Raw genomic sequence first — 25217 nt, forward strand, 5'->3', positions numbered from 1 at the left:
CAGCTGGCAAAATGAATAGCATTTTATTACTGAACAAAAATTGGTGTCTATGAATTATACTGTTGCTGAACTCAAAGCATCAAGAAACTGCACAAATAGGTAAAGTGTTTATTTCTGGAAAAGCCCACTTAAAAAAAGAAGAAAAAGAAAGAAGGAAGGAAGGAAGGAAAAGAAGAGGAGAAGGTGTTGTTAGGGTTTATTTACTGTTTAGTAAGTACCGTTAGTAAGTACTGTTCATTCAGTAAACGTTTACTGAACATGTCTCCTGGGTCAGGCCCTGTGTGCACTGAGCACAGACAAGGCTCCCGCTCTTGGGAGTGTGGTCTAGAATGTGCAGGGATGCAGAAAATAAAGTGAATGATAATTTTGGATAGTAAAAAATACTGTGAAGACAAAAGAGAGCAACATGATCTATAGAGATTACAAGTTAGATTTCTCTTTATATGGGAAAATAAACCTATCTGAGACCTTCCTTCTTATTTTTATTTAGATAATTTTTAAATTCCCCCTTGAAGTTGAATATTTGAAACTAGTCACTGGGCAGCCATGACCTCAGACACTGTCACAGCTGTGTGAATGTCGCCCATTCTGACTTAAACCTTCTTTTCCCTGTTTCATACTCCACTGAGAGTTTAAAAACAACATTCTGTTTACTTATACTACAAAGGTTGCTCTAATGACAAATGGACAGATACAAATATCATATTCATAATTCAACTTTCTATGGCATAAGTCAACATTGACCCTTCACTACTAATTCCCAATCAGCAATTTGGATAACTGTTTCCATCTTATACTCTTGGACAATCATAGGAGCTCCTTAAAATCTGCCTCCCAGGCAGCCTGGGTAGCTCAGCGGTTTAGTGCTGCCTTTGGCCCAGGGCATGACCCTGGAGACCTAGGATCAAGTCCCACATCAGGCTCCCTGGATGGAGCCTGCTCCTCCCTCTGCCTCTACCTCTCTGTCTCTCTGTTTCTCATGAATAAATAAAATCTTTACCAAAAATCTGGCTCCCCATTACATAACACTTTAAATAGGTTTCCCTGGTTTTAAAAACCATAAAAGAAAAAAGCATTCCATGAGATGGGCCATACAATCTTAAAATTGCAATAGGTGTACATTGTATATTCATCTATTTTGTAGAACAATTTAAATACCACTTTTTTGGTTGGAAAGTAGGCATACCAGAGTTCTGGAAAATCTGGGTTCAAATTCCAGCTTTACTACTTCTGACAGAGTGGATTTGGGTAAGTTCATCTCCATGTCCTTAAGAATGTGCCTCCCCTGCCTCCACAGGCAACTGGGAGCAGTAGATGGACCAGTCACAGGGGAAGACAGAAGAGGGGTGAGGAGTATGCCTTCTGGCTACCACTAGCAACTGCGACCTGAGTGGCAGCCTCACCTGGCACCTTCAGACCCCACTCAGTACTCAGCCCTTGTGGTGAGAATAAGCATCTTTAGTGTCTGATGCTCAGACAGAGGTGTCAGTAACACTGCCGCCTCCGTGGGTCTACTGGCATTACTGAGCAGCTTCCTCTGTGATTCTATCTTCACTTGAAGAGATTAACTCCAGAGTAAGCTAATGCTGACAGCCTGGCATCCGCCTCTGCCTGGGGCTGCCAGCCTGGCTGCCTGCCTGCAATGCAGGGGTCCCCTGACTTACAGAACACATTTACCCCAGCAAAAAAAGAAGTCAAATGAATCCCATCTCCCATCAGAGTCCTACTCCATCTCCATCTCACTTGAAGAACAATCTGCCACCAGGTGAAAGGCCCCTGAGGGCTGGGAACATTCTTCACTAGGCAGCTGTCCCTGGCCTTTCCTGAAACTGGGGAATTACCTGGCTGTCAGCCACCAACCACCTCTTAGCCCTGGGAGTGTCCCCCCGCCCCACTCCATTCCTGGGCAGTGTCACTTAGCCCTGCACCTCCCACACTCTCAGGAGGCCTCAGTTGACCCAGGCTCCCTCCAAGGCCACACCTCAGGAAGGCTTCCGATGGACATGCTGGCTGTGTTTGATTCTTTTTTTTTTTTTAACAGTAATATATTGTTCTTATATATTCCCACATCCTCAAGTTCTCAAAAAAAGACCTATGTAGCAATCCCTTTCTCCGATGCCTAATCCATATTAAGATGTCCTCTTGTGCGTGTACATGTGTTTACATGCTCCAGCTCCACTCCCATAGACTGCCTGGCAGGGCTGGGGCCACGGTGACGCCGGCTTACTCCCGAAATTCCCTGCTGTGGAGAACCAGCTTCACTGGAGAGTTCTGGGAAGGCCTTCTCAAACACACATGTTCAACAGTGCACATGGCAGCTTTCAGACCCTCCCTAATGGGCTTAAGAATGGCTGAGCGCCTGCAGAGGGAGAAAGCTATACCCCCCGCAATCCCACCCCACCCCACCCCCGCCTCCCTGAGAAACCATGAGCTCCCCTGGACTCATGCCAGGCCAGCAGAGTGGGGCTCAGGGCTGGCTCAGGCAGCCCTGCTATGGGGATACAATCAAGACCCGGGGCTCCCGTTGAAGGCTTGCAAGCTGCTCTCAGGCCCTGCAGCCCACTCCCCTGGACAGGGAGTGCCTGGCCTTCCTGGATCTCATCTGGATCTTAGACTCTTGCTCAGCAACTCAAGAATTATTCTTTGGTGCTGGTGGCTGAGAAAGTCAAAGCCAAGTCTGGATCCATCTCTGGCACTCATATGGGACTCTGGCCTTAGCTTATTTTCTCACCTTTATTTTCCTTTGCCCCAATTCCTTGTATATATTTAATCCTCTGGTATTGCTTACGTTTTGTAAGCCAACTCCAATCCTTTTTGGAGTGAAGGAGGGCAAATAAACAAAATGCCTGTAATCTCTAGTAATCATTTGGTGAATCACTGTCCACAGTGTGAGGGGGTGCAGCCCTGTGTGAGGAGCTCCCAGCCCAAAAGAAGGGCTGGTCTGAGGAAGCACTAACACTCTCCTGGGAGCAGAGCTGAGCCACACCACAGGTGGCTGCTCCACATCAACCAAAGGGCCAAGGGTGTCACCGAGACAGCGGATCTGCCAGGACAGCGCCATGCCTGGCTGCAGGTGGCAGCAGTGCTTACACAAAGTGCACCACTGCCCACTTTGGTGCTGGGATTTCAGGTTGGTTCTGATTTATCTGAGGGAATCAGAGGGCAAAGAGCATTTCTATTCTCTATCTTCCTGGTTCCTTTTTCTTTATTTTATTTTATTTTATTTTATTTATTTATTTATTTTTTACTGGTTCCTTTTTCTTTTCTTTTTCTAAGAACAGGAATACTGGCAGTTGGCCTCCCACCCAGAAATCCAAGGCACCAAACAACACAGGATATGCTCATGCTGCAGCAAGGCAAGCATGGCTCTGGCTCTGGAGGCTGACGGACTGGGTGCTCCTTCCTTCCCTCACCAGCCTCCATCCAGGGAGGCCAACCCAGGAGAGAGATGAGGGGCATGGGAGATCCATTCCCGACTGGAGCGTGCATGTCAGATGACAGTGGCAATCTCATATTCAGGTCTCCACCTGGACTCATAGGTGGATTTTCGCAACCCCCTGTGCCACTTTGAGGTGGGTTCCCACAACCCCAAGACCTGCAATCTCTCCACAGCCTGCTGGATGTCATGACCAGCCCTGTAGAATGTAAGACGGTGGACAGAGTTGAGGGCAGGATGATGACCTGGGTAACAGACAGGGGGCTCACATCCTGCTCTACTCTGGCCAGCTACCCTATCTGTGTGATCGCTGGTAAACCCCAACCTCTCACCCTGAAAGGCCTTAGCTTTCCCTGCACATAGCAATCCTGAGCACCAGCTAATGTCAAAATCATGTCAGCAGCCAACAGAGGCAAGCCCAGGGCCCAGCCTTGGGTGGGAAGGGCAGCGGGGCACCAGGGATTACAAAAATGTGAAGGAAACATGAATGCCAGGTGAATAAGGCCAAAGAGCTGAAGGCCTCTCCAGCCCAGAATTCTCCAAGTCCTAGACTTCTCAGACCTTCTCCATCCCTCCACCTGCATGTCTAGCAGACATCCTGACATGTCCAGAACATAGCCCCACCTCTGCACCAAACTACTTCACTCACAACCACCCATCTCCCAGTTGCTTAGTGGGCAGTCCTCAACTCCTCCCTCACCCCTGTCCAGTCCTGCAGCAAGCCTCCTGGCTCCCCTTAATGATATCCCCAGACCTCCACAGCCCCGTCAGGTCCACCTCATGCCATCCCCCTTCCTCTGCCCTGGATAGGAGTAGTGTCTTCCCCACCCAGTACAGAGCCAGAGGGAAAAGCACAGTGAAGAGAGAAAGCAGTTAGAAACCTTTAGAGCAATCTGACCTTGCTAACGCGTCTAAACACTGATACAAAAGTATCAGTTGGAGACCATCAAAAATGGAAACTGCTCCCTGCCAGAGACAGTTTAAGAAGCTGCCTTCCACCTTTCCCCTGCCCTGACCTCACCTGCCATTCTGCTTTTCTCAGCTTTAGCCACACCAGCTGCCCTCCTGGTCTGCAAATGCACCTAAACACCCTCCACCTCAGGGACTTTGTACTGCTGCTCCCACCCTCTGCCTTGAATGCTCTTGTAAACCTTCACACAGCATATTCCTCATTCCCCTATGACCTTTGCTCCAACATCACTTTCTCAATAAGGCTTATCCTGATACCCTCCTTCACACCGTAGAACATCCTCCCTACTCCTCATGCTGGGCTGGGTCGTTTGATTTTTTGTCTCTTTTCCAGAGCACTCATCCTGTAACATGCAGATCATGCCTTAGGTTTACTGTCTCTCTTCCTGTGAGCAGGGGCAGATGGCTCTGTGCTTTGGCACACAACATGAGCTCTATACACCCTGGCTGAGTGAACAAGGGAACACGGGTGCCAGAGTGCAACCGGGGCAGGCTTCACAGAGAGGGCCTGGGAGCCATCCTCCAGGCACACACCAGCACAGCTAAGCTAACAAGGCAGCCCAGGGCCGTCAGGGGAGTTGTCTCCCATGTCAAAGGCTCCGGACTGGACACTGGGAGATCCCTGCAATTTAGAAGAGTTCTCCAAGACCCAGAGTCAGCGTATCATTTGTCAAGGTGGAAGGTGGACACGAATGGGGGAGGCTAACAGCAGGAAACTAACCAGAAAGCGGACACTGAATTGAGGCCATGGAACTAGAGATGAAAGACAGTATTTGAGAGGTTTCCAAGGTCAGATCTACAGATGCACGTGGGAGGTGAAAGGGCGGGAGGAGGTGCAGGGAGGATCAATGGACATGGTACATGAAAAGAAGGTGCCCTCAAACATCAACATGATTACTGTGGGTCAGAGCAGCAGCCCAGGCATAAGGAGCCTACCCACAGTGCCTGCTAGGCCATGAAGCCTCTGGGCAGTCTGCCTCCCCTCCCCCTTGCCCACCAGGCCACCCCCGCAGGGCCTGGGGTCCTAAGTGTGCTCCTGCATCTCCCCTGCCCCAGGCCTGCATTTCACAAGACCAGTCCCTAAACAGCCGGTGTCAGTGTGACTCCTCCACTGCTGCATCCTGGGCCGGTATGTCCAAACTAAATCAGCTGACAATAGTATATCATGCACTTACCTTACGCTGAACATCTTTTAGGTGCCAAGGAAGACCAAAAAGCCATCACAGGCCAGGGTCCTGCCCCCTGCCCCCCAGTGCCTCCAGGATGGGCAGGGTATGAGTTATGGAGAGCGATGCACATGCTAAACAGTGCAAGGATGAAATGTGACACCGTGTTAATATTTTGTCCCAAAATTCTTCTGGGACAGGAGAAATTGTCAGAAAAGACCTACTTGTTTTGCTCCTTAATTTCTACCAGAGCTGAAGAAGAGAACTCCCTGAGAGCTATATACCTGGAGCAACTTGCCAGATGTATGAGTGCAAGGGAGGCACCCAAGTGGAAACAACCGGACAGGACCAAGACTGGCCTGGTGGCACAGGGTGTGTTCTGGCCAGGGTGGGAGGGAACGCAGTTCAGCTCAGGCAGGTTAATATGCAAATGTCCCAGGAAAGCCAATTTGCCACCAGAAAAGCCAGGTGAACACAAGATTCAAAACTGACCCTCCCAGTTACTGAATGGAACCTGGGAAAAACAAAGGGGGATCTGAGAGTCCTGGGGGACAAGGGAAACCTGCCCAGAACAGCCCCCAAAGATTTGGTGGAAGAAACAGCATGTGACTCAAGGGCCTCTAGATGATCCTTCAAAACATGCTTTTGGCCTTTTGCATTCTTTGCAGTGCAAAAGCTGGCCCTCCTCACAAAATCCAGTATAAATTGTTAGGGGAAGACAGGAGCACAAAGGAAAATATCCCAGAGCTAAATATAGTGATCACACAAATACCCAAGTCAAACAAGCTGTAATATTAATGAGGCATGAATGAACAGTAACTGTTTCCAGGGCTAAATAAAGGCTGACCACCTTGTCAGGGAAGTCACACAAAGGCTCCTAGCTGGTGCCCCTTTTAGTAAGAGCAGAAGAGAACAAACAGTTCCCCCACCTCTATAGAGGGAGCCCCATTTGGGGGTTAGATCAGACTAAGAACATTTTCTTGTAGGCCACAGGGAAAAAAAAAAATCTGTTTCCAGTTTAACCTGCAACAGTTGTAGACTCTGACCAGGATACATTATTAATTAGTCAAAAGAGAAGCCCCACTTTTAGTTGCCCATCGAATTAGGTATCTTTCAAACAGTGTGACCTAGAATTGACAGTACAGCTAACTCTCTGTTTACCACGGTAATGGGGATTTCTGGAAGGACGGCAGTTAATTGAGAAGCAAGAACAGTCCCATTTTGTCCTCGTCAAGGCACATATCATCACTGCATCAAGGACGAAGGCTTCCAACGATTGTCCCCCGAGGCCCTCGGCTCTGCCTGGCATTGTCAGATTTAAACTGTACCTTTCTGGCTCTTCAAGCCAAGTAGCGGACCCCACCACACCCTCCAATTTTTCAGGGCATGGGGACACAGGGAAAGCATGGACAATCACCTTACCCATACCTTACCCATAAGGCAGAAGAACTTCTAACAAATGACATATGATGGTTGGAGGGGAGCTCCTGGGGAGAAAGGAAGAAAGGGGCCCTGGGTCCGCAGGAGGCTGGGGGGTCCACCTCTCGGGTCCACCGAGAGGCCCAGGAGGAGACAGGGAGAGAGTTGGCTGTACTGCCGCAACAAGCACACCCCCAGCAAGCTGCCCAGCATTTCTAGGAAGGAGAAAAGCAAACCGCCGTCCCACCTCGGGCTGCGCGGTCACAAGTGAGGCAGGGCTGGGACCAGTCACCATTTGGGCGGGAGGCCAGCCCCAGGTGCGGCAGGAAGGGGTGGCGCTGGCTCAGCGGCTGCAGCTCCTCGCTCTGACCCAGCGGAGCCCCTGCACGGTGCTGGGGACACAGCGAGGCCTCGGGTGCTGTCAGGCAGGGACACACACACACATACACACAGAGAGAGACACGCCATTAGAGGGAGTGGGAGTGGCAGACTGCGGGCAGAGACCGAAGCCCGACATGCTTAGAGGCAGTGTTGACCAATTCTGACCCTGAACGTATAGCCCAAGCTCAAGGTCTGAGGGAACCAGAAACGTGAGAGCTGGGACTGTGGCAGCAGCAGCCAGCCCAGCAGAAGGCCCAGAGGACCTGTGACTGGGGCCCGATCCAGACACCCAGGCTCCTGCACCTGCACCATCCCACAAGCTACCGATGAATGGGATGCTGTTTCAGCCCTTGCTTTGTATCCTCTGGCTTCTTGAGAAAAATGATGGTAAAAGGCACATGGAGCGCAGAGCTGCTTCCCGTGACTGAACAGCACAGACACAGCCGCTTCCCAAAGAGACAGCCATGGCAGTGTGAGACCAACTCGACCCACAACGGGCCTTTTCTGGGGATGGAGAGGCGGCATGAGATAAACAACTTCGCTTGTCACAGGGCAATCTTCAATTTTTGGTGCAACCTGACCCAGAAGGAGATGCAGGTCACATTTTGTTTCAGGTAGTTTCGTGAAGATTGCAACCTTCCCTTAAACAGTTCAAACTAAGAGGGAAACAACTGTAACTAGAAACAGGGTCAAGAAAAATGCTAACTTGTCCAAGCCTGATAATAATTTGGAATTCCTAGAGACAGATAGTCTGACTTGGGTATGCAAATCTCCCAATCGACACATTTCTCAAAATGCTGCTGGTGGCAGTACGATGTCAAACTGAAGCCTGCGAGCAGGAAACATCAGGAGGTGGCCTAGTAATAGAGCCACTGACTAATAAATAAGGATCAACAGGAGTTTGCTGGGCGACAACTTCCTTTAAAAAGAAAAAAATGTTCTGTTCTGCTGACACAGTGTTACTGATTCCAAAAAGAAAGAGTGTATGGGGGCCTGCACTTTTGTTTTTACAGCCAGAAGATACAATTTGCACCTCCCCCACCCCAACAGGCCCCCAGGGCGACCTATCTTGACACTGCACTGGGAAAGCTGAGAGGCACCCGTTCCCGGGCCTGCTTTTAGTGAATGGCCAGGACGTCAACATGGCTCACAGAGACCAGCTGGCATCAGGCCCCGAACTCCACTTCCCTTCCCTGAAATCTCGTCCGAGTATGGGGCTAAGACCCAGCTTCCGCTGTGTGTGTCCCTGCCCACATGCACAAATGAGAAAAGGAGAGTGGCTCCACCCAGTGCAGACCCAGCCATGCAAGCAAATCACTAGGAGCTGTCGTCCACATGTTGAAAGAGGAGGCCCCACTCATGCTACCACCTGCAGCGGTCTCTGCCTTCTCCCTCTCTCACTGAGACAGAAACATCCTTTCTCACTGCCCTGTGATGCTGAAGGAGAATAACACTGAGCCAGTCAGGAGACCCACAGCCCAGTCACTGGGACATTTAATAGGAGATTAAAGAAACAAAATTATCAAAAAGGAGCGTTCATTTCCTCCACCTACCAAACACCATCAACTCCCCACAGTTTGTGCAACAGGCCAATTGCTTGGCTCCAACCCTTCTCTGAGCAGGAAGAGGGGCAGAGCAGACCCACTCCAGGATGGCTGGCCCTGCCCAGATGTACTGAATCAGACCACAGAGTGGCAGAGGGTCTTGAGATCCCTGAGCCAGAGCAGCCAAGGGACCAAACCAACCCCTAGTCCCATAACTGTAACTGGGTGCAGACCACTGGCATTGTTGTCTGGGCTGCCAAAAGCTGAGAACAGAGGAAAGATGCGAGCTCTGGCTTAGCCCGAGGGCACCCACCCTGCCTGGTCGCCCAGTACTTCTGGGCCTGTAACCGACAATACTCTGGCAAGGGGTGGGGAGCACTTCCCCTACTCACAGCCATGGTAGGAGGCCGGCGACCCCCCGGCCTTGCCATATTCCTGCTCTGAGTAGCTGGTGGAGAGGTTGGGCTGGCTGGAGCCTCGGCCGAAGGTGATCTGGTTGCTGCTCATGCCAGTGGCCACCTGGGCCATGCGCTCTTTGGTTTTGAGAGCCTGGGCCCTCTCGGCCTTCAGCCGCTCCTCATCCTTGAGGAGGGCTACCAGCTGCTTTGACTTCTCACGCACATTGATGCCCTGGTCCTTGCCGTCACGGTCGATGTACTGGAAGTCCTTCAGGGTCTGGATGGCAAAGATGTTCTCCCGACACTGCTGGGCCACCCGCTCAGAGCCTGTCTTGATGAGGTAGTCCAGCAGCGTCAGCGCCTTGTACACATGCCGCCAGTTCTTGCCGTGGTCGTTGAGCCGCTTCCACACCATGCTCATGATCTCCGAGAAAGCCACCACGTTGTAGGTCAGGTCAGCGATCTCCGTCATCAGAGAGCTGGACGGGCCCCACGGGTCATTGGACGTGGCTTCTCGCACTTTTATTTCAGCCTCTGAATAATTGTTCACAATGTTTTTCATTTGCCGTCTGATAGAGGAAGTCGCCATTTTTATGGTCTTTGTGACAAAGGTAAAAGCCCTTCAAAGAGAGAGACTTTCCTATGCCAGGGAAGTTCGTGCCCTGTGAAGGTTCAGTCTCTGTAACAGGTATGGAACAAGATCTCGGACGGTCATTTCCTCCGCTGGAGCCTCAGGTCCGAGAAGCCAGAAGCCATGACCTAGAGAAAGAAAGAATAAAAGAAACACACTCCCTGTAGCATGAGCTCCTTCAAGACAATAGATTCTGGCTCAGTCTTTTTTGTAAAAAAAAAAAAAAAGGCAGGTACCAAGGTCTGGTGGGGATGGGGGCGGAGGGTGAGTACACACACTCCAGCCTCTCTAGGAGGAAAGAGATCCATCTTCTTTTCAAAATTATGACAAGATCAGTATTACAAGTTAATAGTGAATAAAATCTAAACTCAAGGTTAAGCGTTTGGCAGACAAGAAGTAAACATTATAACTGTTGTTCTATTTTCAAAACACTTCCACTGGCATGGCTCTTCTGTGGGTTGTATTTTCACTACGTGGCAAAAGCCAGAGACAGAAGAATCTTAACACTGGGGGAAGCTGGTTCTGATAAATTTTAAATTATGTGTGGGAGCAAGAAAGCCTCTCATTTCAGGTATGTCTTACCCCAAAAATGCCTATCTATGCCCCCCTTTTAAAGTAATCACTACAGGGGATCCCTGGATGGCTCAGCGGTTTAGTGCCTGTCTTTGGCCCAGGGTGTGGTCCTGGAGTCTCAGGATGGAGTCCCACATCAGGCTCCCTGCATGGAGGCTGCTTCTCTCTGCCCCTCTTCCCCCACCCCCTCTCTCTGTCTCTCATGAATAAATAAATAAAATTTTTAAAAATAAATAAATAACCGCTACACCTAACGTGTAGCTTGAACTCACAACCCTCAGATCAAGAGTCACATGCTCTTCCAACTGAGCCTGCCAGGTGCCCCTAAAATGCCTGCCTATGCCTTTAAAATCGTTCAACGCCTGGCTTTGGTCCACTATGCTTCTACCTGCCCCAGGCATTTTCTGTGACCACTTTTCTCCTGACTTTTTATAAAGGTTTCCAACTACTCTTAGAGAGCACAGCCAAGGCCCTCCACCAGCTTTCAAAGTCTCCAGCACCTGGCCTGAGCTAATACAACCGTAGAAATTATCTCTTCCCCTCACTTCACAGAGGGGAAAAACTGAGGCCCAGGATTTCACATTAACAGGCCCTCCCAGCCCTATGCCACAAACACAAATCCCCACTCTCCAAAGAAGAAACATTTACTGAGCTCGAGCAGGGTCTGCATTTCTGACAGTTGACTCTGGGCCATGAGTTTGGTCTTTCTTGTTCACCAGTGAGCACCCAACACTATGCCCCACACGGATATAAATGCTGGTGAATGAATTTACAAAACAGATGAACAACAGCATCCGTGTCCTCAGGAAGGCCACAGTCTGGCAGGGGATAGAAGTGAGCACAGGGCACCTGAGGGTGCAGCTGGCTGTTGGGGGATGCGAAGGCAGGTGAGGGAAGGAGCTTCGGCCAGAAATAACTCTGAGTATGTCTTCAAAGCTGAGAAGACCTGACGGGTGGGAGGAAGTGGTAATGCAGACTATTCTTCATCCATAAAATGAGGAAACTGAGGTTCAGAAGACTCGGGGATTGCCCAAGATAGAGCAGCATAGCTGGGGTCTGGACACAAGCCAGAACCCTCCCCTTGCCTATCCCCCACTACCACCTGTGGGGCTCATTCTGGGCTCTTCTGGCTGTCAAGGAGCCTTGGGCCTGGCTCTACTTCACTTACTGCTCAGGAAAACCCTCCAAGTAAGGTAGAGATGGGGAGCTCGGGGACCTCAAGTCACAAGGTCTGCTGACTAAGGTCACCTCCTCCAAAGCAGCCCATGCAGCCAGGGGCCTGCTACTTCCTCCCTCCTCGTGCAAGACCCTTACTCTCTCCATCGAGCTGTGAGCTGTGGTGCTGCTTCTGCCAGAGAAACAATGGATGGCCTCCTTCATCCTTATCTAAAGCCTCTGACAGGCAGTGGGAACATCCACAGAAATAAATAAGTAAACAAAAAAGTTGGGAGTGAGGGGAGCCACAGGAAACACAAAGATCACTTATCACATATGACCATACAAATAAGAGACAGCTCATAAAATTTCATCCTGGTGATAATCAATAATACATCTGCTATGGCTAACAAGGCCTCCTATCCAGCCTCAAATATGCCAAGAATTCTGTCTCCACCTGAAGCCACAGAATGGGGCTTCGGCAGAAGGCCGGCATGCTCTGCCTCTCCACTGATCTGGCCAGCTCTCATAAATCCTCTAAAGCCTGTCAAAGGACCAGGGATAAAAATTTTCCCAGTGAACTGCACATTTGGTTTAGTTTGGTTTTTCATTCACAGCAACATTCACTGCTGGCAGAGATGGGATGGGCCTCAAAAAGCCAAAAAGAACACTTTGATTTTTTAATGAGCATCTCCCAGCTTAAAGTGCAAATACTCATCAAAAACAGTGGTAACATTCAGATGTACTTAATGCCCAGGGGCTCTAGGATGTGCCAGGGATCACCAGGCACTTCCATTTGTCACTCCATCTGGTGCACGGCAGGTATGACCATCCCACCCTCTGAGAAGCAGGAGGAGCTGAGATCCACTGCTGAAGAGGTCCTCAGCCACCTTCCTACAGGTCAGGAAGCAGCTTTGACTAAGTAAGCATCACAGCAAATGGTCTTCCTGGTAAAAAGGCCTCAAACAGTTGGCAATATATTGGAAAAAAAACCAAAATAATTTCCTGAGGGAGAAACGATGCCCCAGGCTGTGTTGCCCTTCTTCTGGTCCAGCCATCTGAGACCCAGTGTCCTCCTAGGGAGAGGTCAGGGAGAGGCCATGAGGCCCAACCAGCCAGGGCACCCACTGAGCCTCCTAGGCCTTCGGTGGCAAAGAAAAGACATCAATTCTTCTGATCAAGGGCCAGAGCTCCTCTGGGAAAGGAGTTCCGAACTGAGAAACCAGGGCTAGGAACCAAGGCAGGGGTTTTCTCTAACAGGCTCAGCTTGCAAAGACATCTGTTAGCAGACTCTTTCAACTATTTAGGGCTTAAGAAAAAGAAAAAAGCTAATAAAACATTTCTTACAGTCAGAAAAATATATAAAGCCTTTATCATTTGAATGGCTACCTGCTATTTTCTTAAAGCTATAGACAAGAGCGGCTTTCAGGACAGGTACATGGTGAGGAGATCAGGGGACAGGAAATTCCTGATAGGAGAAAAGGACACCAAAGGCTCCTCCATAAAACCATATTCAAGGCCATCTGGGTGACGCACCTTACAGGAGACTTTGGAGACTGACACCTCCAATTCCAGCCATGAAAGAAGCCAGCTACACATGAGTGGGCCGCAGGACCATAGCCCTGGCTGTGTGCGCATGAGGCTCTCCCAGGCAGCTCCAAGACAGGGACCTAGGTGGCTCCATCATACTTGTCCATGTGGACCTCACTCTTCCCATTTTAAAACTTCTCCCCCTCAACCTCAGGACCAGACTGTCAACACCTAAATATCTCTTCTCCCAGCAAACATCTGTCAGGCACTCCCTCCCAAAAGCCAGGCCTGAACACTCTCCATTCTCAAGGATACACCCTGTGCTATTTCCAGAACCTAAATTTTGTTTTGTTATTGCTTTTTTGAACGGTGTGCATGCTCCACCTCCCAAACTTTCCCTCTCAATCTGCCAGTTTTCTTCCGTTTCCAGCTTGCTGAGCCTTGAACTAACTAGCAGAGGATCATGTGTTACCGCCTGAGCTCTTCACTCAAGCTTGGGAAGCTGTGGTCAGCTCACAAACACCCATCATTTATTAGAAGCTTCCACTCAGGGCACCGCCTTCAGTCCAGGGCATGATCCTGGAGACCCAGGATCGAGTCCCATGTCAGGCTCCCTGCGTGGAGCCTGCTTCTCCCTCTGCCTCTCTGTGTGTCTCTCATGAATAAATAAATAAAATCTTAAAAAAAAAAAAAAAAGAAAAGAAAAAGAAAAAGAAAGAAGCTTCCACTCAGATATGGAGAAGGCAGGAGGAAGGGGGGTGGTGCTGGGGACTGCCAAAACAAGAGGGAAAAATAAACTTTGTTAAAGTTTAAGCCAAGATGGCAAAAAAAAAGGGGGGGGGGGTGTTTTAATTAATTATACACTGACAACCCAGGGGACAAATGCCATCAAAACATCAGTATCTAGAAATGCCTTCAGAAATGGGAGTTCTATCGGGGCGCCTGGGTGGTTCAGTTGGCTAAGTGTCCAACTCTTGATTTCAGCCCAGGTCATGATTTCAGGGTCATGAGATCAAGCCCCATGTCTGGCTCTGCACTGGGCGTGGAGTCGGCTTGAGAGTCTCTCTCTCCCCCCACAACTCGCTGCTCACATGTGCTCTCCCTAAAAAGAAACTTTAAAAACTGTAAAAATTAAAAAATAAAACAAATTGAGGTCTATCATCAGGAATTACTTAGAACTATTTCGTTACATAAGAGATAAAATCTGTACAATTCTGTTACAACTTTAAATATTTTCTGGATAGAGACAAGTTGGGATTTCTATTCAAAGCAAATGCATTTTTCTGCACAGGAGCCAGAGGATGTCCATTTACTTTCCTGGATGGGATGACCAGGGGCCCCCACCTTACCTCCAGCCCCACTCTAGCCCCAGCCCTGAACAGCCTGTTTTGAAACTGTATTAACCATTCATTTTATTAAGAATCAAGGCTTTGATTCCCGTGATAACCACCAGTAACCTCACTGAGTTGATAAAACCCAAAAAAAGGCAAAGAAGCTGAGTATTTCAGCTGGCCTAGGGAAGTCTCACCATGTGCAATGCACATCTCTGTCAGGCCTTCCAAAAGGCCCTCGGGAGCTCTGAAGACTTTGCGTCAAAAGCCTGTCTATTCGGTATGGAAGGGAACACTCATTTTTGTACAGTCAGGTTCCAGTACTAGAAAAGGTTCTTTAAGCCAAAGGAATATTTCATTTCTGTCCTGGAAACGGAACCTGCTGTTTCTGCCTATGCAACATCCATATCCTCCTGAGAAAGATCCCTGGTCTTCCATAGGGGACATGGCCGGGGACATGGCCAGGCACAGGCCCAGTCCAGGCTCCACCAATCTGAGTACCACAGGCCCCCACCACGGTGGCTCAACCAGGGGCAGGTGGACGATCCAGGCTGGGCTGTCTGAGCTGTTAGAAGCCACCACAGGGCCTGGGTTTCCCTAAGTTTAAAAGTGATGCTGGAGAAAACAGAGCAAAGGGCAGAAGGAGTGACAGAGAACACGGCTGGAACCTCTACGTCCACTTGTGCCTGAAGCCATTCATTCCCTGCATAATCAGCAGCCAGAGCCCACATGGTCATCTATAACCTACAGCACTGTGCGCTATGCAACGAGCGCCCTGAGAGCAAGAAAGGCGGCCACAGCCGAAAACCAGATGTACAGCGAGGGCCCCCTTCACCAGAGCCTCCAACGGGGCCTCACGGAGAAGTGCAGGGATACCAACCAGACTCTGCTCAGTTGCACCTGACCTGTGAGCTCAGGCTGACCGAGAAGCTGAGAAGCTGCGTCCTTCCCAGGGAGGCCTGTCACCTGGGCCAAGGTCTGGCCAACACTCTTTTCAGAGTGACCTATGATGGTGACCCATAAAGTGAGAGCTGGATCATCACATTTACAGGGGGCAAGCTGGGGAAGAAAAATTCTGGCATGTTTGAAAATACAACCAGAATTCAAAAGACACTGGAGACTGGAATTAGACTGAATGAAACAGGCCAACAGGACAAAACTAAACAAACAAAAACTTCCAAGACTAGAGTGGGGTCCCTGGAGGCAAGAAGAATTCCAAACGCACTCCAAGGGTTTGTGGAACTGGGTGGGGAAATTCTTTCCGAATCCACAGTTCCATCAGGACAGAAATAAGAGGCCTTCTCGGGCATTCAGAGCAGCCCAGGTGGGTCCCAGCTCAGAGCCTGCAGGACTCTCAGCCACTGTGCTTCTGGGACACAGAGGCAGGATACTCCCCCCATCCATTGTGGTCTCCCCACATCCTTAAGGAGGTTTTGGCAGTGGCTTTTCAAGGATCAGGGACCATTATCAGGGTCAAGACCAGCTATGAGAGAACAGCAACAACTGTTTCTCCCTACTCCCCAAAACCAGTCATGGGTCAACTGATACTGGCTGTGACAGTCCAGTCAAGATCAGTAAATGTCATTGAGTGAAATGATCAGAAAATCACCTCCGCAGATGACAGCTCAAACTATCTGTGCCTGGTGGCCTCCTATGACATCACATGTACCTCACATGTCTTAAGGCAAATGACAGGGAGGGCTGCAGGAAGGTACTGCCACCTTTCCTGCAGCGTTGCACCAGTGGGGCTCACTCTCAGCCATATATCGAAAGCTCCTGGGGAGATGATTCAAAATTCCATACACACAGCAACTGGAGGCAGCACTGAGAGGATCTGACCAAGCTCCCATGGTGACTTAAGTATCTTGAAGGAAGTGCCACAGTGTCACCATATGACACACACAAGCACTAAGTTTGTGAAACACTGTGCAAGCCTTGATTAGTTGACTTTAATTTTCCTCTGCATGTAATCCATGCATGAGGAAGCATCTCCACCTTCTCAGTGGGGAGAAGAGTACCACGACCATTACAAGGAGGCTCAGTCAGGGGGTAGCTGAGACCACAGCTCACATGACCAAATGGAGCCAGCTTCCCAGAAGACAACGGTCCAGTTAGGACAATATGGACAGTGCCACATTCTTCTCCACAGTCATCATTTCAGCCGAAAAGAGAAAGGACTATTATGACTCTGCATCAACCAAGCTAGCAATAACTCAGAGCCTAATAACCAATGCTCACACAGAGGGGAGAAATGAAAAGGAGAAAACAAAACAAAAAAAAACATCCTTTACATTCACCAGAAAAAAAGAAATGTTCTCTTCGTTTAACTGAACAGAGCAATCACATTTTATATCACCATCCAAAAAATGGGACTAAAAAAGACAAAACAAAACAAAACAAAAATCCGCTGCATTCGTATACTCAAAGGGTTTTGAGGGAAAACAAACATTTTAGACATGACTTCCAGATGATAAAGCGGGTCAGGCTAAATAGCTTATGCACCTCCCCTTGCTCCCTTCTAGGGGAGGAAGAGCCCAGGGCAGGTGTCCAAGCCTGTGTCTGTTAATCTGCCACCAGGGGGAATTGAAGGGCCCCCGTCCCCCATGCTGGGCAGTGCCAGCCCTCCCCCAAGGCAGGAGGGAGGGCCTCCCACAGACAGCCTCCTGGGCAGCCTCTGCCAGGATCTGACAGTCACTGGAAAAAGTCAGACAATCTCCTATAACTTTATGTGTTCTAATTTTTCCAAAAGCAGAAGTACTGAAAACACACACAAGGAATTTCATTTTTCCTTAAAAACAGGCCCCAAGCACACAGTCTCAGAGAAGAGCAACACCCTGTGGGTGCAGATTACATAGGTATTGAGATGCGGTCATTTTTAAAGATCATGTGAACCAGGGGGGCCCCTGGGTGGCTCAGTCAGTTGAGCATCTGACTTGGTTTTGGCTCACGTTGTGATCTCAGGGTCCTGGGATCAAGCCCCGCGTTCCGGGCTCCGGGCTCAGCATGGAGTTGGCTTGTCCCTCTCCCTCCCCACACTTGTGCACTCCCGTACACACACTTTCTCTCTCTCAAATAAATAAAATATTTTAATAAATATAAATATGTATATGTACATACACACACATATATATACACATATATATGTATATATATACATATATATATCATGTGAACCAGGGTCAGGAGACCTGCTCTGGTCATTCTGGCTGCACGCTGGCCATATGACACAGCCACTTAGTTTCACTCCCTGATTCAGGAGACAGGGTGTATGGAGCTGTGCCTCCTCTTACGCAGGGTCAAGGATCAAACACATTGACAGGTGGACCAAGTCGATGCATAAACATGCCATAAAGGAAAAAAGAATTCTTTACTGCTCCTTATCTCTCTCTTCTGTTCTTTAGAGTAGTTTTGCAAATGACCAATCACGGACAGCATTCTTTAAAAATCATGCCAAAAGCAAACAATGTGGTGTTGTAGGCGCAAAGATTCAGGAGACAGGAAACTGGGGATCTAGGTCCAGAGCTGTGACCATTCTGAGGCACCAAGCGAACCAGTGACCAGGCTCCTCACTTCTAAAATGATGGGGTAGAAGAGATACTCTTCTTAAACCCTTCAATTCCCAAGACCCTCTTTCTGACAAATAGCTCAGTCCCCTGCCATCTCCATGGTGTCACGGGGAGCCCAACCTTCTGACCAGCCCCCACAACAGGTCACTGACTGCAGGGCTAGAATTCTGGCCACAAGCCTAGTGGCAGATGTTTCTCTTGGTCTATGGGGCTCAATGGTGAGCAAAACATTAGGGCTTCCCTTGGGCCTTTAGAAGTGTGAAGGGTAGCCCACAGAACCCTTCCCTCCTCCCAGCAAGGCAGCTTGTATGTGACCCCTAGGCTAGAGAGTCTCTATTTCTAACACTCTGTGACTCTGCTACTAGAAATACCCACTAATAACAGACAGCAATGCCACCCAAAGACTGAGAACCACAGAATGGGGGCATCTGATGGCTCTACACAACCCATCCCACACCATAGGGCAGGCCCAGCTATGGATTACACTTTGATCAGTACAATTTTCCAACTTGAGACATTTGAAAAAAAATGCAGAGCTGCATGGGAAAATTTAGAATTCCCATGATTTCAGGCTTAATTTAGCCCTGGCTGGTCACTGTGATGGCACTAAGTCCTGGGCTGTTGCCATCCCCTGAGGAGCCAGCAAAAGAGGGAGCTGAAGCAAAGTAAGGGTAAGCTAGGGGTTCCTTCAGCCAGGACCCCACAGACTTGGTTTCAGGCACAGTGGTGACCTAACATTTTTCTCAAAAGGAGCTCAAGACGCTTGGCAAGAGGAGCCTTGCAGGAAAGGTACAGGTATTTCCACCCTTCTAAGTATAAAAGCAAAGCCAGGAGGAAAATGACTGGTTTGCTCACCTCTGCCCTTCAACCTCCTGTTCCAGGAGGGCATATTGGACTCTCCTCGCCACAGCTGTGAAAGAACGAAGCAGATTTCTGTGGGGAGCTGAGGAGTTACTTCCACAAACGTCAGATAGTGACGGCTGGTGTGGATGGACCCTCAAGGCTGGGCCCATTCCCTGGCTGCTGGGGGGGGGGGGGGGGTGTCAGGCCAGCGCCCCAGAGACCAGAGTCTTACCTCAGCAAAAGGAACAAAAGGATAAGCCAAATTATCCTCAACTTGGGCCCTGGGCTACCCTGGGGAAGGTATAAGACCTGAAGGCTAACTCACTCTGTGCCACAGTGTGCTGTACCCTCTTCTTCGAACACTTTCCTCATTACTGTGATAATCTGCTCACAGTCGCTTCAGAGAAACCTATGTGCCACAAACCAGCTCCTGCCATGCACTCTGCCCACCAGCTGCCTCTTCTGCCTGCATTCTTCCCATGACCGTTACCAGACGAGCTTTCTCATTTACAGCCCTCTTTAAATATCGCCTCCCCAGAACCACCAGTCACCCTGTCCAATCACCAGCTTCAATTCCCGGCAGAGCCCTGCTCTCTGCTGTGCATTTTGTCACTTGTTTCTCTCCTGTGCCCCCCTGACCTCTGTGAAAGCAGGGTCCTGTTTTGCTCTCCTCTGTGCCTGGAACAGAGCCTGATACACAGTGAGCGCTGGGTAAACCCAGGGGCAACCAGTAAGCAAATTTTACAAGTTATCTCTGATTGTGTCTATTCAGAGACCACCAGAGTGAACACCCGAGGGGCCATTCTCCCAGTTCCTGTTTCCCTTTTTGCCCACTATCACAGGAGGCCAAAACAGCTGCCCTGTTCCACGTGCTGACTACCCACTGATAAACTGCAGATGGGCAGGAACTGCCATGCCTGGAGCTTCGTGGATGCTCACATGAGAGCAGAATCACCAGAGCCCAGGACTCATGGACAGCATAAGTGCCACAGAGCAGAGACCACTCAATGCCCCTGACAGCCTGGGCTCAAGAGCAAAGCCAGCCAGCCCTGGCCAGCATGCGAGGATCCCCGCTACGAGAATTTCTTATCCCGACCACATGAATCTACATCCTTGCCTTTCCAGCTGGGAGATCGGAGACAGATAAATGAGCTCCCCTTCACCTCTACTTCTACACTTGTCAGCTGCAGTGAGGGGGTGCCTAGGGAGACAATGGCAAAGATAACTGGTGTCCAAATATCTGCTTCCTCTCCCCGGCAGGACCAAGGTGAGTACAGCTGTAGGCTGTTACCTGGCACATCTCTCAGGACAACTCAAGAAGAACGTCCAGAGCAGGAGAGGAAGGCCCATGGAAGCCTCTCGGTGAAAAATGTGCTGTGTGGCTAATGGTCTACCAGGGTGGTAGGTCCACTAGCACCTCTTTCCTGACCACAAAGACAACCTGTTAAACATGGTCACCCATTCCAGCTCTGCCCCTTTGTGGCTGGCCTTTCCAAGAGAAGTCTCAGATGTGCTAATTCTCTGATACTAGTAGTTGTGATAGAATAGCCACAGAATAGCAACAGAAAAGAGAAGAGGCTCCTTAAGAGAAGCTAGCAAATACTGAGGTCTGACTGTATGCTGTGCATGATCTAAGAACACACGTATCTTCTCATCAAATCTTCCTAAGGGTCCTAGAGGGAGCAATTATTATTATCCTCATTTTACAGAGAAGGAAACTGAGGCTCTGGGAGGCTCAGAAAGTGGCCCAAGCTGCACTGCCAGCAGGGGTTAGGACCAGGATCTGATCCCAGACCTCTGGCTTCTGGTTCCAGTCTGTGATTCTATTCCTTCTGGCTTCAGACCAATTCAGTGACCAAAGTCATGAGAGCAATGAATTTGTCCCTGCTGAATCTGCAAATCTAGGAAGGTGCCTCTTGTCTGCATGTTTAAAAGGCCAAAGACACCCCTGTTCACCCAGAAGTCCTCTCCCCAGCCAGCTCACCAAGCCAAGTGAGCAGCGGCAAAGATGCTAGAGCTGGAAGGGCTTCAGGACTCACCTGAGCAGACGTCAAGGCCCAGAGCAGTTCAATGCTGTACCAGGATCAGGCCCTGGCGTTCCCAGCTCCTATCAGTGTGGCCAACCAAGGAAAGGGGTCTTAATGCTCTTAAAGAAAGCTTCCCTGGAAATGTATAAGTTCTAACAAGCTGGTGATACAATGAAATTTGTCAGGGCAGAAGTCTGGAATACCAGAGAGACTCCAAAACTACTTTTTAAATTGTGTTTTAGGGGTGCTTGGGTGGCTCAGTTAAGAGGCTGCCTTCAGCTCAGGTCATGGTCCTGGAATCCTGGGACGGAGCCCTGAATCTGGGCTCCCTGCTCAGTGGGGAGTCTTGCTTCTCCCTCTGCTCCTCCATCTGTTCATTTTCTTTCTCTCAAATACATAAATAAAACTTTTAAAAACAAATACATATATTTTTTTAAATAATTTTTTAAAAGTGTTTTAGGGGTGCCTGGGTGACTCAGTCAATTGAGTGTGACTCCTGATCTCAGCTCAGATCTTGATCTCGGGGTCGTGAGTTCGAGCCCCATGTTGCAGCCTACTAAATAAATAAATAAATAAAATTCTAATTTAAAACTATTCTTTAGAACCCACATCCTTAAGAAATGATGTTTCTTTGGCTCTAACAATGTCTCCTACTAAATCAGTTACATCAACTTAACCTAAGAAGTGTGCATTATTCCTTTGAAATTGCTGTGGTCATCTGAAACACCACTCAGAAAAGACCGGGTCTCAATGCTGAAAGGTAAACTTCCTTTTTTGGTACAGAATAAAAATATTATTTCCCTTCTTCCTCCTCTGCTGGAGACATTCCCAGTGTTTTATTTACTCTGCAATACTGACTGGATATATTAAGAGGAAATGTTCCTTCTAACTCTTAAATGTCAGAGGCTGCCCCAGAAAAGGCATGAGCCAGCCCTAATGTCTTCTAGCTGTTCCTCTGTTTGCTTAATTTTTTATTATGTACTATTGGATGCATATAAAAGAATTAAGTGCAAACCACATGTGAGGCACAAACAAAAGGAGCCCCGGTGAACCCCACATTCTCCTCAAGGCCTAGAGCATGACCACAATGCCCACCCAGAGGGGTCCTTCCCCTCCCTACTTCCTCTACCCCATGCCAACTGCCAGGGTTCTGGGTTCTTCAGTACCTTGCTTTTTAAAAAAGATGATAATTTTACCACAAGCGCTTAAAAACCAAATAATATACGGCCTTCCACAACTGCTTTTGTCATTCAACACTATGTAGGGTTTGTTTTTTTTTTTTAAGATTTAATTTATTTATTCATGAGAGACAGAGAAAGAGAGGCAGACACATAGCAGAGGAAGAAGCAGGCTCCCCTTAGGGGAGCCTGCTGTAGGACTTGATCCCAAGACCCTGGGATCACGACCTAAGCCAAAGGCAGATGCTCAACCACTGAGCCACCCTGGTGCCCCAATACTGTGTTTCTCAGATTCATCCACATTGCTCCATATGGCAAGCTGCGGTCCATCCATTACATTTTCATATTTAACAATTTACCCACTCACTCTCCTGCCAAGGGACATCTAAACTATTTCCAAATTTTTGTCACCATGAATATGTCTGAAGTCTGGTCTGTGCAGGGTGTCTCCTGGGACACACATGCAGAGTTCTTCCAGAGTATGTTTCTAATAGTAGAACTGCTCAGCTCATTTACAGGGTGTGCAAAAGTTCTCTGTGTATTTTAAAAATATCTTTGCTTCCTTCATTTAGAACATCATTTTATCATTAGAGAGCAGATATATAAATGGTTTAGTTGATACCAAGTTCAACAAGTATTCTTCACACTCAGTCTATAAAGAACAATGCCAACAGGACTGGGGGTGGGGGGTGGTTGTTAGGAGGGCACAAGACATGATTTCTGGGCCAGGCGGGGGGTATAACAGATAGGTTTACAAACAAGATCAGGACACGCTGTGGGATATGTCAAGTGCATCTGCATCGATGCTGCTGAAGAATGAGACATGAGCAAGTGTATGAGGGGTGAAGGCCATTCAGGCAGAGCACAGAGACAGCAAGGTGTATCGGAGTGCAGAGTCCACAGGGAGCTGGCTGGCTGGCTGAGGCTGCAGGAACTCATTCAGCACACTGTAAAATTTGGACCAGCCAACTGTGGTTATTCACTTTCAAGATTCTACCATATCCTCCCAATAATAATAACAACAACAGCTCTGTGGCTAACACAGAGCACTGTGTCATTTAATTCTCACTATATATGGCACTATTGTCCATTTACCATTTTTCTATAAATCTACTTACTTTTAAATTCAAATACCCACTTTAAGTAATAACATATAAGAGGTATCACTGGTATCACTGCTATGGCATTTTGGAAGGGGGGACTGTTTTGTTCATTTTGTTTTTGAGATATAATTCATAGAGCACAAGATTCACCATCCTCAAGTGTACAGTTCACACTTACAATTTAGCATATTCACAGGGATGAACTGCCATCACTGCTAATTCCAGAATATGGTTATCACCCCAAGAAGGAACTATATACATGTTATCAATCACTACCCATTCCCCCTCCCCCTGACCTCTGTCTAAGTTCTTTCTCTATGGATTTGCCTATTCCATACATTTCATATGAATGGAATTCATCCAACCTTCGGCCTTTTGTATCTTTTTCCTTTGCCTAACATGTATGAAAGGTTCATCCATGTTGCATTACATTATCAGTAATTCATTCCTTTTTGTGGCTGAATAATTTTCCACTGTGTGGATATACATTTTATTTACCTGCTTTGTTGGAGGATATCTGGGTTGTTTTCCCCGTCTTTGGCTATTACGAATAGTGCTGCTATGAACATCTGCATCCAAGTGTTTGCACAGACATATGTTTTTAACTCTCCTGGGCATACAGTGAAGAGTGGAATTGCTGGTTCGCATGGTAACTCAATATTGAACTTTTCAACTGCCATAGTACTACGGCATTTTTAAGATAACTTTTAAAATCAGTAACATTCAACTGTGTACCACTTAAAATTATTTTAGGAAATACTGCTAGAGCAGAGCTACGGAAGTTGGCTTTTGTTTTGTTTGGGAGCAGAGGAATGACGCTGTCAGTAGAGTATTTCTGGAATCCTGATCAAGCCACACAGGGTGAGAGGGCCAGCGTGGGGACATGGGAGGATGATATAGACAGGAAGACCACTTAGAATCCACAAGGGAGGCAATGAGGGGAACTCGGGCCTGAATGTGGGTGTGGCAGCAGAACGAAAGGGCAGGAGAGTTCAGACATAAACACAAAGCAGGAGAATCAGGTGTTGACCTGACAGCCAAACGCCAGTCTGGGGTGCGAGAGACAGGATGATGTTGCCAGGAGGACAGAGGCAGCCTTAATAGAACACAAAGGTGGGAAGGGTACACAAGTTTCAAGAGAATGAAAGAAGCACCTAGAAGTGCTGGCCAAATAGGAACAAAGCATGAGGAAGGCACAGTGGCAGCTGGCACCTAAGGCTGGGGAGGGATACTGAGGTCTGCATGTTCCCCTGGGAGGGGCAGGTGAGAGGACCGGGGAGAACAGGGACAGGGATGCAACCCAGGAAGCTAGCAGCCACTGGGTAAAGCCCAACAAGTGCCAGGAGGGGATGAGAGACCCAGGAGAATCCCTCAGTACAGGAGAGGGTGATGTTAATCAGCAAGCACAGAGAAGAGACCAGAGGCTGTGGCAAGGAGCATGCTTCTGGGTCCTGTAAATAGCAGTGGGTGCCTAGGAGGGCAGTGCTTTCTCCTAATGACACCAGTGAGTGGCCTAGACACCCTCAAGGGGAGGCAACACGGAACGTCTCAGACCTGCTGCATCACAGCCTGTACCACTGTGGCAGGCTACCACCCCCCCCAACCCCCCTACCCTCATCTCAGGACAAAACTGAATCCATCACCCTCAATTCCGCTTCCCACTAGGGATCCTCTGCTGGAGGATCTGCCACCTGCTGCCCGCCTGGGCTTCCGGCTCTCCCTCCACTTCTCTCTCATTCCTCCCACGACCTCTGGACTGTAGCTCTCGGGGGACAGAGGCCTCGACTGTCTCCACACTGCTGCCTGCCTCACAGGGCCTGGCACAGCGCCTGGTACACATCTGCCACAAGGATGAATGACTCCACGGGCCCCGAGTCCAGCCCCACCTGCTCACACACTGCCCCCCCACCTCTGTGTTCCTCTCCATACCCCAACCAAGCCTCCAGATACTCCTACAGAATATAAAA

At 48.8% G+C, this 25217-nt stretch overlaps 1 protein-coding gene across 12 annotated transcripts in view; it reads right to left on the bottom strand.

Moving 5' to 3' along the window:
* EPN2 (epsin 2) overlaps positions 1–25217 on the bottom strand; it is an 84282-nt gene that overhangs the window by 37696 nt on the left and 21369 nt on the right. For 7 of the 12 annotated variants that reach the window (XM_072730497.1, XM_072730500.1, XM_072730499.1 and 4 more), the window contains 2 exons: positions 9308–10072; positions 7238–7408 (listed from right to left, as the gene is read on the bottom strand). In XM_072730497.1, coding sequence (XP_072586598.1) covers positions 7238–7408; positions 9308–9902 — 766 coding nt within the window. In that variant the 5' untranslated portion in view covers positions 9903–10072. The remainder of the gene's footprint in view (positions 1–7237; positions 7409–9307; positions 10073–25217) is intronic. The other 5 variants (XM_072730503.1, XM_072730505.1, XM_072730502.1 and 2 more) reach the window with 1 other exon arrangement.

The sequence above is a fragment of the Vulpes vulpes genome, chromosome 12 (assembly GCF_048418805.1).
Source record: "Vulpes vulpes isolate BD-2025 chromosome 12, VulVul3, whole genome shotgun sequence".
Lineage (NCBI taxonomy): Eukaryota > Metazoa > Chordata > Mammalia > Carnivora > Canidae > Vulpes > Vulpes vulpes.